Raw genomic sequence first — 16,640 nt, forward strand, 5'->3', positions numbered from 1 at the left:
TTAACTATGTAAACACATATGTGAATGTTTTCTACAGATTTTTGGCTGGGAAAATTGTTCTCCCTTCTTTGGGAGAACGTCTAAAATTTCTTCTCTCTTTTCTAGTTATTCTAATTCTATGCTTTCTAGTTCAATGTCTTTGAAAAACCAAAAGCTTCATCAAGAAAAATTAAATTTCCATCCAATAGTGCTGATATAGATCAATACATATGTTTGAAGAAGAGTTCTTCAAACTTCATTGTGCGCAATTTGAAGGAATCCATCGGTTCAACTTGCGGGTCTGCGGCGATCGGATTGTTCGTGGCCGTTTCGAGGAGTAGATCAAGGAGAGACTGATATTATGGTCAGTCACAAAGGTATTTTTATATCTTATATTTTTATTTGAATCACCATCGGATCATCTAGACCCTAGGTTCCCGAGTTAATGGGCGAAATTGATGAGAAATATTTTATTCTATGCGATTTTTAGTTTTGCTGCATGTAGCGATTTTGTCCGGGGGTTACAACCCTTCCAACACCTTTATCTTAGGCATGGGAAGACTATTCAGCACAAGGCCAAGATAGTGTGGATCGCGACTTGATGGTTTACAAGATCAACATTACTAATTGCACGTAAATGTCTCTCTATGGGACTTGGAAATTGTTAATTACTATTGATCCTTTGCACAACCGTTCTCTACGCACAAATGTTCACAAACAAAGTGAGTCGCACAACCAGGGGTCCAAGGGGCGGAGGTACATATAGCATGAGGGGGCCATGCTCCCCCATTGTCTTGCAAAATCCCTTTAAAGGTGTACGGCTATACATGCATGCTTAGGTAGTTTTGTGGCCACGGACCCCTAATGACCAATGCAGGCAAATGTAAATTAGGCCGGCCCCCAAGTGGAAATTCCTGCTCCGCCCCTGCACACAACAATACTTTGATGATGACACCAATCACTTTGTTCTGTACTCTTTTAATCGTCAATGTTTCACGACAGCCGCGACTGAGTGTATCGCCTGAAATCAGCCCATTCAAGATTTGGTAAATGACTGAGATTAATCTAATTGGAAAACAGGTTTTTTAATATCAGCCAGAAGACTCACTTATGCCCTGCTCGTTTAAGATTATTACTACTGATTGTGAGTGCCAAACCGATGACTCACTTATGCCCTGCTCGTTTAAGATTATTACTACTGATTGTGAGTGCCAAACCGATTATTGGACTCAAATTTAAATATAATTTTGACTCCAATAATTGTTTTGACACTCACAATCGGTTGCCAGTAATCCACACAGGGAAAGAAAGAGCGTACGCTTTCTATGACCGGTAACCCTTCATTTCTTGACTCGGAGCAACAAAACAACGAGTGCCATTTCCTCTTCTCCCCATTGGCTTTCATTTCATTCGTTTTTCTCCGTTTGGATGGGAATATAAATGAATAAAAAAGAAACGAACATAATCTGAAATCAAAAAGCTAAAAGGGGGACCAAGGGAGAGAAAGAGAGCAATCATCTTTCTTCTCTCATCTTTCCAGATTCCGTTATCTCCATCGCCAACTTTGCCACAGATCTCTCAGGTATTTTTTTAATCCTTTCCATCTCAAAATCTAAGGTTTTTTCATCAGTGTTGAAAACAAGAAAAAAAAGAATCTTCTTGATGCATATTCTTGATCCGGTCCAAGGTCTTTTATGATCAGTCTGAGATCCAAGATCTGTTTTTCCTGTCCTTTTATGTTTCCACCTTTTTTATTATTGTTGTCCGATCTTATGATTCGAGCTTAGATTTCAAATTATCTTTAACAATCTCCTGCTTTTCCATCATTCCATTTGTTTGATTCGATTTATCTGAGTTGCTAGGACAAAATTATGGCCTTGTTTCTTCATTCTTTTGCTCTGATCTGTTGTAAATTTAGTAATTGGTTGGGTCAGATCAATTTCTATTTCTTAAATTTGTGCAAAATTTTGTTTCCCACTTGCGATTGTCTCTCTCTAGGATTTATCCTGTTATAAATGTTGAGAACATCTTGAAATTTTGAACTTTTATCGTAGTTCTGAAAGTAATCAAAGGTTGAGTTCAATTCATTCTTCTAACTTATATTTTGTGATGATAGTATGCATTTCCTTAGCTCAATTTTCTTATATTCTTTAATGATAATGTGCATTTCCTTAGCTCAATTTTCTTATATTCTTTGAAACGTGCGTGCCGCTCAGTGTATGAGCATAGGTAGTACGTCAACTTTGAAACTTGAGGCTATAGGCTAAATTATACTCTTTGTGATGCTGTTGAATTTTTAAGATTTAAATCCACCCTCCTGCTGATGGTTAACAAACAGAGATTTTTTGAGTTCAAAATTATCCTTCGGTGGAAGCAGATCACGATTGTAAGGGCCCGATGTTACTGATTGTTACTACTATAGTTGGCAAGCTCGTAGTTAGGTTTGCAGTTCATAATTCGCAGCGTACCTAGAGAACCCAGTTCGGTTAGTTTAGTCTACCATCAGTTTGTAGTTTTATTTCATTTTCACAACTTAATTAGCTATGTTGTTATGACTTGGTTGTTTAGTTTACAAGTACTCAGGACTAACTTCTTTTGCAATCAGCTTGTTGTAAAGTTCATATAGGTACTCCCTAATTTATTATTACTCTCAAGGCCGAAACCTTCTAACTCTTTTACATACTCGCCTTTTGTAGAGACAAATTTGTGCAAATGTCAAAAAAATTAGTAACAAAATAAATCTGGAGCAAACTAACTTCTTATTCACAACAAACTACGAATCATCTGGGCTTCAAAGGCCTCGAGAAGGAATTGTCAACTATCAGAAAGTCATAGAAGGACACGAGGTGCACAATCACTTGTGTGATGGATGGACAAATAAGAGGGCAGGCCCTTAATGAATCTTTTCGTGACTTGTCCTGGAGGTACGATGTTTATAAAGGCGGTAGATGCTATATTAGAACTAAAGTATGCAATTCAATTCTTCCGATTGGATAGGTTATTGTCTTCCTTTGTGATGGAGGTAGGAGGGGCTTAGTGCAGGTTCTCACTGATAATACTGGCAACTATGTATGTATGCTGCAGCAGGCAAGAAAGACAAGCACCGGTCACTTTGTCCCATTCATTTTGTATAGATTGACTATGAAAGGACATTAGAAAGTGGGTGAAGCCACCATGAAGAGATGGAGGAAGTGCGGGGAAGCACAAAAGATATTGATTTTCATGGTCTTGTGCATGGCTTACTAATTGGGGTTTGGGGGTTGGGGGGATTTGATGCCCTGCTCCTGCTAGATTTGCTTCTTAGTTTTTGATAGTGTAGGTTCGGAGCAGAGTAGGTACTTCTGCGAATTAGCAACTGTGGTTACCACTTGAATAATTACTGAAATAAGCTTGATTCTCAATATTTGTAAGTGTAGAAACTAATATTAAAGCTATGGTGATTCTGAATATTTATGTTACTTAACTGCTCGAGCATAGATGCGTCTTTAGGGAAATGTGGTATACGTTGCTATAAAAAACCAGCACTACTAAAGAACTTAAAAAGTGAATTCGTTTACTTGAATTGCAATAACAACATGTCTTTACTTGCTGTAAATTTCATAATATGTGGAAGAGTGTAAGCCCAATGGTTCAACCCTTGGCAATCTTCTTATCTTGTTTTGAGGATTCCAAACACAAGTTGACTCGTTAAGTTATTACTGATGAATTTTACGTTTAAGTTGAAGATTCAATCAAGGATCAAAGTCAAGGATGAAGCATGGATCAAGGCTTGTACCAATCATGAAGATCAAGTGAGCCAAAAGTCAAGTGAAGAAGATCCATAGAGGGAAGACAAAGACTTGAAGATAGAAAAAATGGAAGATTCAATGTCAAAGCCTTCAGTTTAGATTTTAATAATCTAATACCCAAAGAATCCCACTTAGAGGCACTCAAGGGTACCTAAAAAAGTCCAAATAATATAATCTAACAAGGGAAATCTTGTGGGCCAAAGTCCCATTGAGAAGGTAAAAGAGAAAATAGAAAATGAGGAAGTTCAGTGTATGGCGGCCATCTGGGATTTCTTGGTCAATTGGCTCGGCCTGCCGCGGGCCTTAAAGGCCAGAAAAATTAAAAAAAGGACAAAAGCTCTTAGACGGCCAGCCGCGAGCGCCAAACTGGTTTTTTAAAATAGCCTAACAGCCAGTTAAAACTAGCCATTAGAGGGCCGTTGGGGGTGACCCAAAATGGCTAGTTTGACCTTGTTTTGTAACTGTGGGATCTTAACTGAAGTGGAGAAGATCGATTTTAGTAAAAGCCATCAACGGTTGTTTTGGGAGTGGATGTAGGTCCGGGTTTGGACCGAATCACTATAAAAATCTCTGGTGCACTCTTCTCTCTCTCTCTCTCTCTCTCTCTCTCTCTACTTTATATTTATTTGTGCACTTAGATTTTTATCTTGCTTGATTTCATTGGTGGAATTGTTCTTTTGTTATAATTTGGTAACTAAGTTTTCAAAAGGGCAAATATCTTCTAAAAGCCAATTCCCCCCCTCTCTTGGGTTTCCACATCACCTGGGCCTCATATAGTTGTATAATCAAACTGTTATTGAAACCCTTAGGGTGCATATCAAGGGAGAAAATTGAAATATTAGAGATGTATTACATTTGTAGAATAGTGCAATATTTAGTTGGTTAATTCAATGAAAATCTGAAATTTTAATTAGTATTTTTGTAGAGGATTATTTTCATGTTTGGGATCAATCCAGATTATTCCCACCTGGTTTGTTTTTTGGTTTTATCCGAGTTTGCGCATGGATGATTTAGTCTGGTCACACCAGATTTTTCTATACTGTGACCTTCCATTTAGAAGTTTTTACCATGCCTGTTACTAAGTAAGTTGGCTACATGGCTTGTCATCTTGTCCGCACCATTTGATTTGAGTCGTAAATTGTAAGATTTTCAAAACAATGGGTTGAACTTTGCTGAGATGCCACTTGATCTAGATAGCCAGACCTAAAAGGATGTGAAGCATCCCTATCCACCAAGCAGCCATCTTTCTCCATATCCTGCGCTTGAAGGCCGTGGAAGAATGGACAGCTCAAAAGTACCAAACCTTGAAGTTGGAGGGCTTAATAACAAATTTGGAAACCCTGTATCAGTATGAGGAAGCTGGATTGGGAGAGGAGACTCCGTCTGAGCGGGCAGGTTCAGCCTCAAAGGGTTGCCTAATTCCTGGAAGGACCTCTTTGGTATTTTCTGATCAAGGCTGGACAAATATCTTTCCATAGCCCCAACAAGCGGATTGTCACTTGAAGTTGGTGTATTGGCACCGATGACACCGCCAGTCTCCCAGATTCATCGATCTTCCCTCCTCTGTCCTCTCATATCTCTTCACCTCCTTACTGCAGACAACATCCCAGTGAGATTCTTCACCATCGTTAGGGTCTTCTTCCCTAGCTTCTCCTCTCGGGTGGGATGCCATTCCCAATAGTGTGGGCATTATGATTATATTTGTATACCTTTGTATATACTCAAAACCTGCTGATGTATTGACTAGAAATATAATCTGTGGAGAAGGTGAAATATTTGTTGTAAGGTATTATGACCATAGTACTATCCACCGTTTAGTATTATAGAATATGGAGCAGCCATTTTTCTGGGATTGAAAATATGATGGGAACTGAAAACATTGTCTCGTTTCTTCTCATTACTAGAAACTAAACTGATCCTGTACCTGCAACTTAATATTTTTGTTAATGTAATATATGAAAAGATTGAAAATATTGGTTGTATGACATTCGCTGCTGGACCACTCAATTCAGGTCATGTAATAAACAAGTTTTATTCTAGCTATTGCTCAAGTGTTCTTATTTATCAGATGCTTGTAGTTGCATATGTTTTACATTCATGATTTTGTTAGTATTTTCCTTTTTTTTGCAGCAAAAGCATATTCCATTATTTCAGTTTTGGGAATTTTAGACCCCAGAAGCCGTTAGTTTGGAAGGCCGTCTCTTAAGTCTTTGTTATAAAGAAATCATAGAGAGGGTTGTCACATCATGGCTGGCTCTACGAAAATTCTGGAACCTGCATTTCAGGGTTTGGGGCAAAGAGTGTATCCTTATATAGATGTTAACTTCTTCATCAAATAGATAAATTTCAGCAGAATGTATATTTTCATGAATTGAAATATTGAATTTACTTACTATCGGCCTCGTTATTTGAACTTCTTGCCTTTTTACTTTAACATCATGTAGAGGGACTGAAATATGGCGAATTGAGAACTTTCAGCCAGTTCCCTTGCCAAAGTCTGATTATGGTAAATTCTACACGGGCGATTCTTACATTGTTTTACAGGTAGGATGGATCTTCCTGTGTTTGGAATGGTTGTGCTGTCATTTGTACCTATTCCTTTATAACTTGTTTGTTGATTTTCCCATCTTGAATATTTATGACGAATTGTCATATTTTTGGTTATCATCTTGGTTATTAGTGTGATATTTTGGGTACTGAGGATGAATTCATTGGCCCTTTACTCCTACTTGGGACTTTATATCGCCTGCCTGCCTGAAATGTTTAGATTCTTAAACCATGATACTTGCATGTTCATGCGGAAATATTTTCTTTCTATGATTTTGGTCTTATTGTTAACATTTTATATGTTCATTGCCAAGTCGACATCTAGTCAAATGGCAATGCAAGAAAATATTGATTACCCAAACTAAAGAAATTTGAATTATAGTCTTTTAGAAGCTATGTTGCATGGATTCTTTGCCACCCTATGCCGAATCCGTGTCGACACGTCTCCGCATCCGAATCGGACAAGGATTCACGTGGGACACACCCGGATTCTTGTCGTAGCCATGTCCCGCACGAATCTTGTTTTTTCGTGCGAATCCAATTCGCTGTTATCTCTTTTGAAATGTGAATCCTGTATATTTCCCCTTTAAACATATTTTCTTCTTAACTTTTTTTATATGAAAGCAAAACCCGTACTCTTTTAATAAAAACCCTACCGCCTCGACCCTCGAACATCGCCCCCCTTCCTCCTTTAACTCTCTTAATACAAAAGTCGCCTCAACCCTCTACCCTCAATTTTTCATGAATATATATGCAAAGGCATATATATATACATATATATATATATATATACATATATATATATATATATATATATATATATATATATATATATATATATACATATGAGGAAAGTGTTTCTACTCGGTCCCCTAGATAAGCTTATCTACTCCTCCCTTTAAAAAAATACAGTGGGCCCACGCTGTTTGGATGATCCAAAGCATTCATTTGATAGGTCTTAACATAGATAGGGTGTGCCCAAAAAATCAGCACCAAAGGGTCATCCTAGCCCTTCGTTTTGTAGTGCCTTGTGGTGCCCAGAATGGACACATATAAACGTCCACGTTTATATGCGTCCATTTTGGACACGGTGTGCCCAACAAAACGAAGGGCTAGGATGACCCTTTGGTGCTGATTTTTTGGGCACACCCTATCTATGTTAGGACCTATCAAATGAATGCTTTGGATCATCCAAACAGCATGGGCCCACTGTATTTTTTTAAAGGGAGGAGTAGATAAGCTTATCTAGGGGACCGAGTAGAAACACTTTCCTCTATACATATATATATATATATATATGTATATATATATATATATATATATATATATATGTATGTATATATATATATATATATACATACATATATATATATATATATACATACATATATATATATATATATATATACATACATATATATATATATATATATATACATACATATATATATATATATATATATACATACATATATATATATATATATATATATATATATATATATATATATATACACACACATATATGAGAGAACATTTCCTACACACTTGTGTAGGTAAGTTACCTACACACTAGCTTAAAATACAGTGGGGGCCCACATTGTTTGGGTGATCCAAACCATTCATTTGAATGATCCTCACATAGATAGGGTATCCACAAAAAATCAGATCCATAGGATCATCCTAACCATTCAAACTATGGAGGCAAAAAATGAATTGTTTGGATCACCCAAACAATGTGGCCCCCACTGTATTTTAAGCTAGTGTGTAGGTAACTTACCTACACAAGTGTGTAGGAAATGTTCTCTCTCTCTCTCTCTATATATCTCTCTCTCTCTCTATATATATATATATATATATATTTTTTTTTTTTTTTTCAATTTTTCAATTTTATTTTATTTAAAATTACCGAATCCGAATCCTACTGTTGGGGGTTTGCCGAATCTGACACCTCGAATCCGTGTCGGATCCCGACACGCGAATCCGAATCCATGCAACACTGTTTAGAAGTGGTTTATTCACATAATTGTATTTTGGTCATTTGATGAGCATGTATTGATTCTATTGAAACAAAACAAAATGCTGTATTTTTTTTTGTTAATTTGAATGAAGGAATTGAGTTTAGACTTCCTAAACCTATCTTTCTCTCTTCTATATTCTCTATCTCACACACGTATTGGATTATTGCTACTTTTTAGATGGTGTCAAGGCATGGCGATCAAGATTGGAATGGTCCTCTCTTCTTCTTCATCACACCAATGTCTTTGTCTTTCTCTTTGATATCTTCATTCTTACACATCCTTTTCATCTTTTCAATCATCCTCTAATCTTCTAAATTTACCTTTATAATCAAGTTTTTTCCCTTCTCTTTCCACCAGTTTCCTCATATTTCATTCCCACTCAGCCAGATCTTTAAAAACATAGTTTCAAGACTCCTCCGTGTCATCGTGGACTAGCTCGAGTTGATCGTCGACTCCTTTTTACCTTGCTGCATTCTTCAGGTTCGCTTTAAAACTCCTTGTCATGAATATTTTTTTTTTGGTGCCTTCATTGATTTTTCTTTCTCCCCTTTCTCTCCCTTTGTTAAAATAAACAGAACTTAAGTGAGGTGCATATTATCAAATCAATTTAGTGACTTTTCTTTGAAAACAAGGGCCCTCCTTTCTTTTTACTTAAAGAGTGTATGTCGGCATTCACTTAAGTGAATAGGTGCACATTAGAAACAATTTTGAAAACTAAAAGAAACCCTACCATATCTCCAAAACCCCAAAAAAATGCATGCACAATCCAAATATTCTTCCAAGCCCTAGACCCTCCACACCAGCCCTGCATACACCTCTAATTCATTTCTCCTTTACTGCCAGCTCCTTTTACCATTTTTATCAACTTTCTTCCCTACATTTTCATACTCCATATTTGTTTATCCTCTACCATGGCTTCTTTATCTCCCTTACTTTCTTCCTCTTCACCTTCCATGAGTATCTTCCTCAATCTTTATCAAGTCATTTGGTAACTTTCTTTTATGGAAAGGACAAATCATTGTGGTCATTCATGAACACAAGCTCCTTTACCATCTTGAAGGAATAGCTATGATTCCCGATGAGTTTGAGAAATTAGAGAAAAGGGAAGTAAAAGCCGGGGAGGTCTAGAATCTCTGAATAAATTAAGACATCCCTTTGTGTTAAAATCCTGATAATGAAGACTATTATGCTTGGGATCAACTCCTTCTAGCATGGATCAACTCTGTTAGAGGCTATTTACGTCATTGTTATGTAACCCTAACTTTCTTATATATATATATATATATATATATATATATATATATATATATATATATGAGGAAAGTGTTTCTAGTCCGGCCGACTAGAGATCATTCTCTAGTCCGCCACCCAAAAACACATGGGTCCCACATATTTAGGTGATGCAAAGCATTCATTTGATGGGCCCTGACATAGAGACGGTGTCCACAAGAAATTAGCTTCATAGGATCATCCCAACCCTATGATTTGTGGAGCTTAAAATGGACGGCTATAAACCGCTACAAATCTGTCCATTTTTTAACTCCACAAATCGAAGGGTTAAGAAGATCCTATGAAGCTGAATTTTTGTGGACATCCTATCTATGATGAGGCCTATCAAATGAATGCTTTAGATCACCACAAAATATGTGGGACCCATGTGTTTTTGGGTGGCGGACTAGAGAATGATCTCTAGTCGGCCGGACTAGAAACACTTTTCTCTATATATATATATATATATATATATATCATTTGTGTGAGTAGTATCTTGAGACTCTCACTTCCTCCCTCACTTCTGCTTCTTCTCTTCTCTTCTTCCGTGGAGATCATGTCTTATTGAATATGGTATCAGAGCCTAGGGTTCTGATTCTGCAGTAGCGCAACAACATCTCCCCGCCTCACCCCGCCACTTCTTTCTTCCCCACACAGTGTTGCCGCCCCCTCCTCCTCCTACCACCAATATCGCCACCCTCTCCTCCTCCAAAATCGTGCCCCCCACCCACACACACAAATCTGTGTCGCACCCCTCTCTTTAACCTTTTAGCATTGCCGTCCCACCCTCCTCCAAAAGAGTGCCCCCCAATCTCTGTGCCGCGCCCTCCGTTCTTCTTTCACCATTGCCGCCCCTTCCACATCTCTTTTCCCACTGCCACCCATCTCCTTTCCCATCTAATGGCGGCTTCAAATGTTGGGAATGAATTTTGATGAACTTTGATGGTTGTAGAAATGAAATCTTGGACCCTGCTGGATTATGAGGAGCCTTCCATGTTGATTTGGTTTCTGTCATCCTTTAGTGTGCACGTTCATGGGGTAATATTTGTAGTAGAGGCAGAGACAACTTTGAGAATGGTGTCATGATGTAGCATTTTTTTACTCTAGATTTGATCTTCTAGATCTCTTAGAATGGTGTTTTTGAAATGATTTGAAATTCTTTTCTGAAGATCAAATCGAGATCCTCATAAGAAATTAATCTGATGAAGATTTGTAGAGTCGTCATCTAGGATAAGGGCCTAGGTCCCTTTAATTAGCTCTATATAAGACTTTGGCTTAACCGAGATTCTAGGTCATATTAGGTTACGTGAGTGGAAGGTGTTAGGCACCACTCCCGCCCAGGAAATCCTAGTCTTAATCAGATCTTGCAAAAGGATTCAAAGGCATCACTAATTTGATCTTTGTTCTGAAATTTCATATGAAATTATGGATATTCTGTAATTTCGTACATAATGATCACTAATTTCGTACAAAATTCAACTTTAAATTTGAATGTTGAAGATTTCCTGGGAGTACTGACTTTTCGTACGAATTTTTCTAATTTTCGTACGAATATTTCCATACGAAATGGATCGAAAATTCATACGAAATTCTAGTTCTTTGAGAATTCTCGCTTGATTCTCTAGGAGTTCCGAGATCCAAACTCTAGTGATGTTAGAGGAGTTATTAGGAACCTAATTCTAATGAATTACCTACTGGATTTCTTTAGAATTCAAATTATATTTCCATTTGTAGTAATTGAGGGTTATGGAAGAATTCTCCATAATTCGCAAATTCTCATTGAATTTTAATAAAATTTAAATTCCAGGATCTTATTTTTGAATTCCTAACGTAGATCTAACACATTTGAAGTGAAAACCTAGATCTAACAACCTTAATTCTCTTGATCTTCACCTATATCTAGATAATTGTTTTCTTGAAATTCAAAATAAATGAAGAGGAAGCATGTTTTTAGGTGAAAATTGGTTAAGAAAGGAAGATGTAATCAGTGGAGTCTTGACGAGAATTCCGACGGCGCTCCGATTCCTCAATCAACCTTTATGGAGAATTCAATGGAGAATTCGAGAAAAGAGATCGGAGAAGGCCTTTAGAACCTTAGTCTCCTTCGAAATTCTTCCGGCGAATTTTCTGATCGGATTCCGACGAACTTTAGCAAGTGTTTCCTTTTTGGAAAATTTGGAGGGAAAGATCACCCCAAAATTCTAGTTAAAATTTCCATCCTCTAATTCTCTAGATCTAGGGCCTATTTATAGGCATAAATGGGAGGGAAAATTCCCGCCCAAATTTCGAAAAGTGGTTACTGATCTGATTTTCGTATGATTGGAATTTCGTACACATATTTCGTATGTTTTGAGAGCATATGAAGGCAAATTTCACCAAAGTTCTAGAAGTTCGTACATTTCTAAATGTATGAAAGTAAGTTCGTACGTATTTATATATACGAAATCAATTTCGTACACCTATAAATGTACGTAACTTCAACAAAGGTTCAACTAGGCTTAGAAATTGGCTAGCCTTTTGCTGTTTTGCTAGTTTTTGGGCTCGATCTCAGGGATCTCAGATATGGTGTTGTAACCTGGCTATGGTGTTCCCTTCTTTGATAGGTTCTGCCATGACACTAGGTTCTGAATGGACAGGGGATTCTTGAGTTCGAATCAATTTAGAAGCGGTTCTGGACCAAGTAGGCTGAGGTTTCGAAGGAGCTATCGTGAAGGATCAAGATGAGTTTTCCTGTTTTGGAAGCAAGATACTAGACTTAGATGAACAATACTTTGGAAACAAAATGTACAAAGAATTTGAAAAGATACCATTAAAAAAAAACAAAGAATTTCAAACGAAAATCACTGTCTCGTATAGAAAAATGATCTACATTTTATTGATGATTTTGAAAGAAATACATTTTTTTTGAAAGAGAATATCACTCTTTTTCTTGTTTCACCCCTACCAACCAAGGTTAATAATCAGAATCCACTTCATTGCCTTGCCCGGTGGCAATGTCAATGAAGGATGTTAGGTTCTTGCCTTCCCAAGCCGTAATAACAATACCAGGACTTTATTAGTGAACTCTTCAGGAGGATGGAATTTGGTGAGGATGGAATTTGGTGTGAACTCGAAAGACTCCCTGTCGGGCACCAAACTGATGAATCACTCGATTGGGGATATAAAAAGAAGTCTTTTTTAATCCCAACAATCTAACATAATCTGAATTCTTAGACATCGGTGTAGCCTTATGGAAACCTCGGATTCTCCAAGATATATCACCTTGTCGGCTAGATTGGAACCATGTCAACCCATCGCTTGAGTATGAAAATGGAAATGCGGGCGCCAAGTATGAAAGCTACAGACAGAAACATCTAACTTGTTTGGAAGAATAGAAATGAAAAGCTTGTGACAGAGCCAAATATATAGAAGTCCCGGACTGTCTGAAAAAGAAACTCGCGGAGACATAGAAACTTCATCTAGGCCATTCAAAGTTTCTACTAGGAAGGTCGGAACAGGATTTGCTTTTTTTTGTTCAATGACGTCAAGGATAGCTGGAGGCGCAATATTTGAGCTTTGACACATCAGGTATCGAGCATATATACAAAAGATGGGTGCCCTATATCGGCTCATCTGCAAGCTGATTTTGTCATCCTCTGGTTCTGGAGCATAAACTCGGATGAGCTGATTGGTTAATACTCCTTTGCTCGTCACAAAGGTTTTGTCTTCGTAATGCTTTTTACCGATCAATTGACTGAACATGGTATGGTACTTATCTATAGATGAAGGCTTAATCATGGGCCCCTCAGTGGGAAAGTCTAAGAGCATACACCACTCTTCGAACACATGTCACATTTCTTCGGTGCCAAATCTAAAAACATGATATTGTGAATCCCAACATTGGGCTGCAACGCACAGAAGCTTCCAATCTATAGGAATGGATGCCAAGAATGGGAATACTCTAAAGGCAGGTTGTTCCTGCGACTTGGAACGCTCGAACCAATCCAATAAACCCTTGAAGGCCATAGGGCTTCAATCTGAGATGGCAAGAAGAGTGATAATCTCAGAAGATTTTTTTTAAAGTTTTCGAAAAAGTGATTATTGAATATAATCCATTTCTTCTCTCTCTCTCTCTCTCTCTCTCTCTCTCTCTCTTTTTGAATTCAAATTGGAGCTACCCTCTTTTTTTTTAGAAGATATATATCTCAAATTATTGTTTTAGCAATTGAAAACCAACCCTAGTCTAGGAAAGAAATCATAAACTAGGTGTGGGCATGGGAACTTAATCTAAGGAAAAGGTATCCTAGACTAAGGTTTGAGCCGGAAAGCTTATTCTAGGAAGAGGTATCCTAAACTAAAGTTTTCAGGGAAAACCTAATCTAGGAAAGGATATCCTAAACTAAGGCTTGAAAAATCTAATCTAGGAAAGGGTATCCTAAAGTAGGGTTTGGAAAATCTAATCTAGGAAAGAGTATCCTAAAGTAGAGTTTGGATATGGGAACCTAATCTAGGAAAGAGGTATTCCTAAACTAGGGCTTGGAGAATCTAATCCAGGAAAGGGTATCCTAAACTAGGGTTTGGATATGGGAAACTAAACTAGGAAAGGGTATCCTAAACTACGGCTTGGAGAATCTAATATAGGAAATGGTATCCTAAACTAGGGTTTGGAATTTGGAGACCTAATTTAGGAAAGGGTATCCTAACTAGGGTTTGGTAATGGCTTGACTAAAAGGCTCCTAAGCTAAAAGAGATGCTCTGAACCGGTATAAATGTCATTTAGGAATGATATAACACACCTTAATTAGACATCTTATACCCTACCTTGAACTTACAACAATATGCTACAAGAAGATATTGTCTTGGTTATTAGTCCTAGGGAGAACTTAAACTGCGACTGAATGCGCATCGGGCTAGGGTGATGAAATCTCTAGCTATGGCTTTTGGCAACCCGGGGACACCTTTCTAGACTCAAACATGCCCTATGTGGACTAAGAGCTTAGGTGTGTTTTAGTCATGGTATCCTCACATCCCTCCATCACGGGACAAAGATATCCTATTCTAGGATCGACATACCTTGTGTAGTTATGGCAACATTTTACATGAATATGCTGGGGTATGTAATAGAACATGCCAAAGTTTTCCCTTAGCGCGAGCTTGTGGTCCGATATACCCGCCGAGAGTCCCAGTGTTAAGGTACGTAGACACGAATCAGACTCGTTTCCAACACAAAAAAGTGTAAGGCTAAGAGGTGGAGCTTTTCATAATCACGGTGTCACATCCAAATGCGAGCATGTCATCACTCATGCAAGCACCCAGACAATCCTGTGTTACTACTAACTCCGGAGTGAATAGACATGCAAATCATGAATGCAAATGCATGATGGTGAAGTGTGTGTGATTTTGGGCTCCCTAGGTGCCTCTCGGGGCATTTTCGGCGCAAAGCAAGTAGCTATAGCCATTGGGCTATTTTTAGCAGTTTTTGAGCAATGGCTCAAGCAACCTGCAAGCAAACAGTTCCGTGTGTTGTTTTCACTTTGAACATTAGTATTTTCAGATTTTGTGAATTTATTTTTGGTATTTTGACACATTTTCCCGTGTTAAAGGTGCAATTTTAGTACATAAGTTTCATCTTTTCGTATGTAATGACCTCATACGAAATATCAGTAACTTGGACGAAATTACAAAGAGAATTTTTCTCTCTTTGACATTTTCATACGTTTGAACAAATTTTCGTACGTTTTTGAAACGTTCGAAATTTCAAAAAAGAGTACGAAAATGCAAACAAGCTCCTATTGCCTCTGAAAATTTTGCAAATCTGATTCATCCTAAGCTTAGTACAGTCCCCAACAGAGTCGTCAGAATTTTTCTAGTGTTTTTTTTCCTCTACAGATTTGATCTTCTTGATCTCTTTGAATGGTGTTTTCGAAATGATTTGAAATTCTTTTCTGAAGATCAAATCAGGATCCTCATCAGAAATTACTCTGATGAAGATTTGTAGAGTCACCACATAGGATAAGGGCCTAGGTCCCTTTAATTAAGTCTCTATAAGGCTTTGGCTTCACTGAGATTATAGGTCGTACTAGGTTACTCGAGTGGAAGGTGTGAGGCATCACTCCCGCCCCAGGAAATCCTGGTCTTAAGAATTAGATCTTGCAAAAGGATTCAAAGGCATCACTAATTTGATCTTTGTTATGAAATTTCATATGAAATTATGGATATTCTGTAATTTCGTACAGAATGATCACTAATTTCGTACAAAATTCCACTTTAAATTTGAATGTTGAAGATTTCCCGGGAGTAATGTCTTTTCGTACGAATTTTCCTAATTTTGGTACTAATATTTCCATACGAAAATGGATCGAAAATTCATATGAAATTCCAGTTCTTCGAGAATTCTTTCCATACAATATAATTTGAATTCTAAAGAGATCCAGTAGGTAATTCGTTAGAATTAGGTTTCTAATAACTCCTCTAACATCACTAGTAATTGAGGATTATGGAAGAATTCTCCATAATTCGCAAATTCTCGTTTAATTTCAATAGAATTTGAATTCCAGGACCTTATTTTTGAAGTCCTAACCTAGATCTAACACATTTGAAGTGAAAACCTAGAGAATTAGGGTAAACAACCCTAATTCTCTAGATCTTCACCCAGATCTAGACAATTGTCTACTTGAAATTCAAAATAAATGAAGAGGAAACCTATTTTAAGGCGAAAACTGGTTAATAAAGGAAGCTGAAATTAGCGGAGTCTTGACGAGAATTCCGAAGACGCTCCGATTCCTCAATCAACCTTCATGGAAAATTCACGGAGAATTTGAGAAAAGAGATCGGATAAGGCCTTTAGAACCTTAGTCTCTTTCGAAATTCTTCCGGCTAATTTTCATCGGATTCCCGCGAGCTTTAGCAAGTGTTTCCTTTTTGAAAAATTTGGAGCGAAAGATCACCCCAAAATTCTAGCTAAAATTTCCAACCTCTAATTCTCTAGAGCTTGGGACTATTTGTAGGCATAAATGGGAGGGAAAATTCCCGCACAAATTTCGAAAAGTGGTGACAG

At 37.5% G+C, this 16,640-nt stretch overlaps 1 protein-coding gene across 1 annotated transcript in view; it reads left to right on the forward strand.

The window, feature by feature from the left end:
- Nucleotides 1-1,336: 1,336 nt before the first annotated feature.
- Nucleotides 1,337-16,640, forward strand: part of LOC143852602 (villin-2-like) — a 101,298-nt gene continuing 85,994 nt past the window's right edge. The window contains exons 1-3 of the mRNA XM_077362062.1: nt 1,337-1,561; nt 5,898-6,069; nt 6,212-6,311. Coding sequence (XP_077218177.1) covers nt 6,014-6,069; nt 6,212-6,311 — 156 coding nt within the window. The 5' untranslated portion in view covers nt 1,337-1,561; nt 5,898-6,013. The remainder of the gene's footprint in view (nt 1,562-5,897; nt 6,070-6,211; nt 6,312-16,640) is intronic.

This window comes from Tasmannia lanceolata, unplaced genomic scaffold, assembly GCF_043159265.1.
Source record: "Tasmannia lanceolata isolate RefF3 unplaced genomic scaffold, GAP_Taslan_0.1 ptg000019l, whole genome shotgun sequence".
Taxonomy (NCBI): Eukaryota; Viridiplantae; Streptophyta; class Magnoliopsida; order Canellales; family Winteraceae; genus Tasmannia; species Tasmannia lanceolata.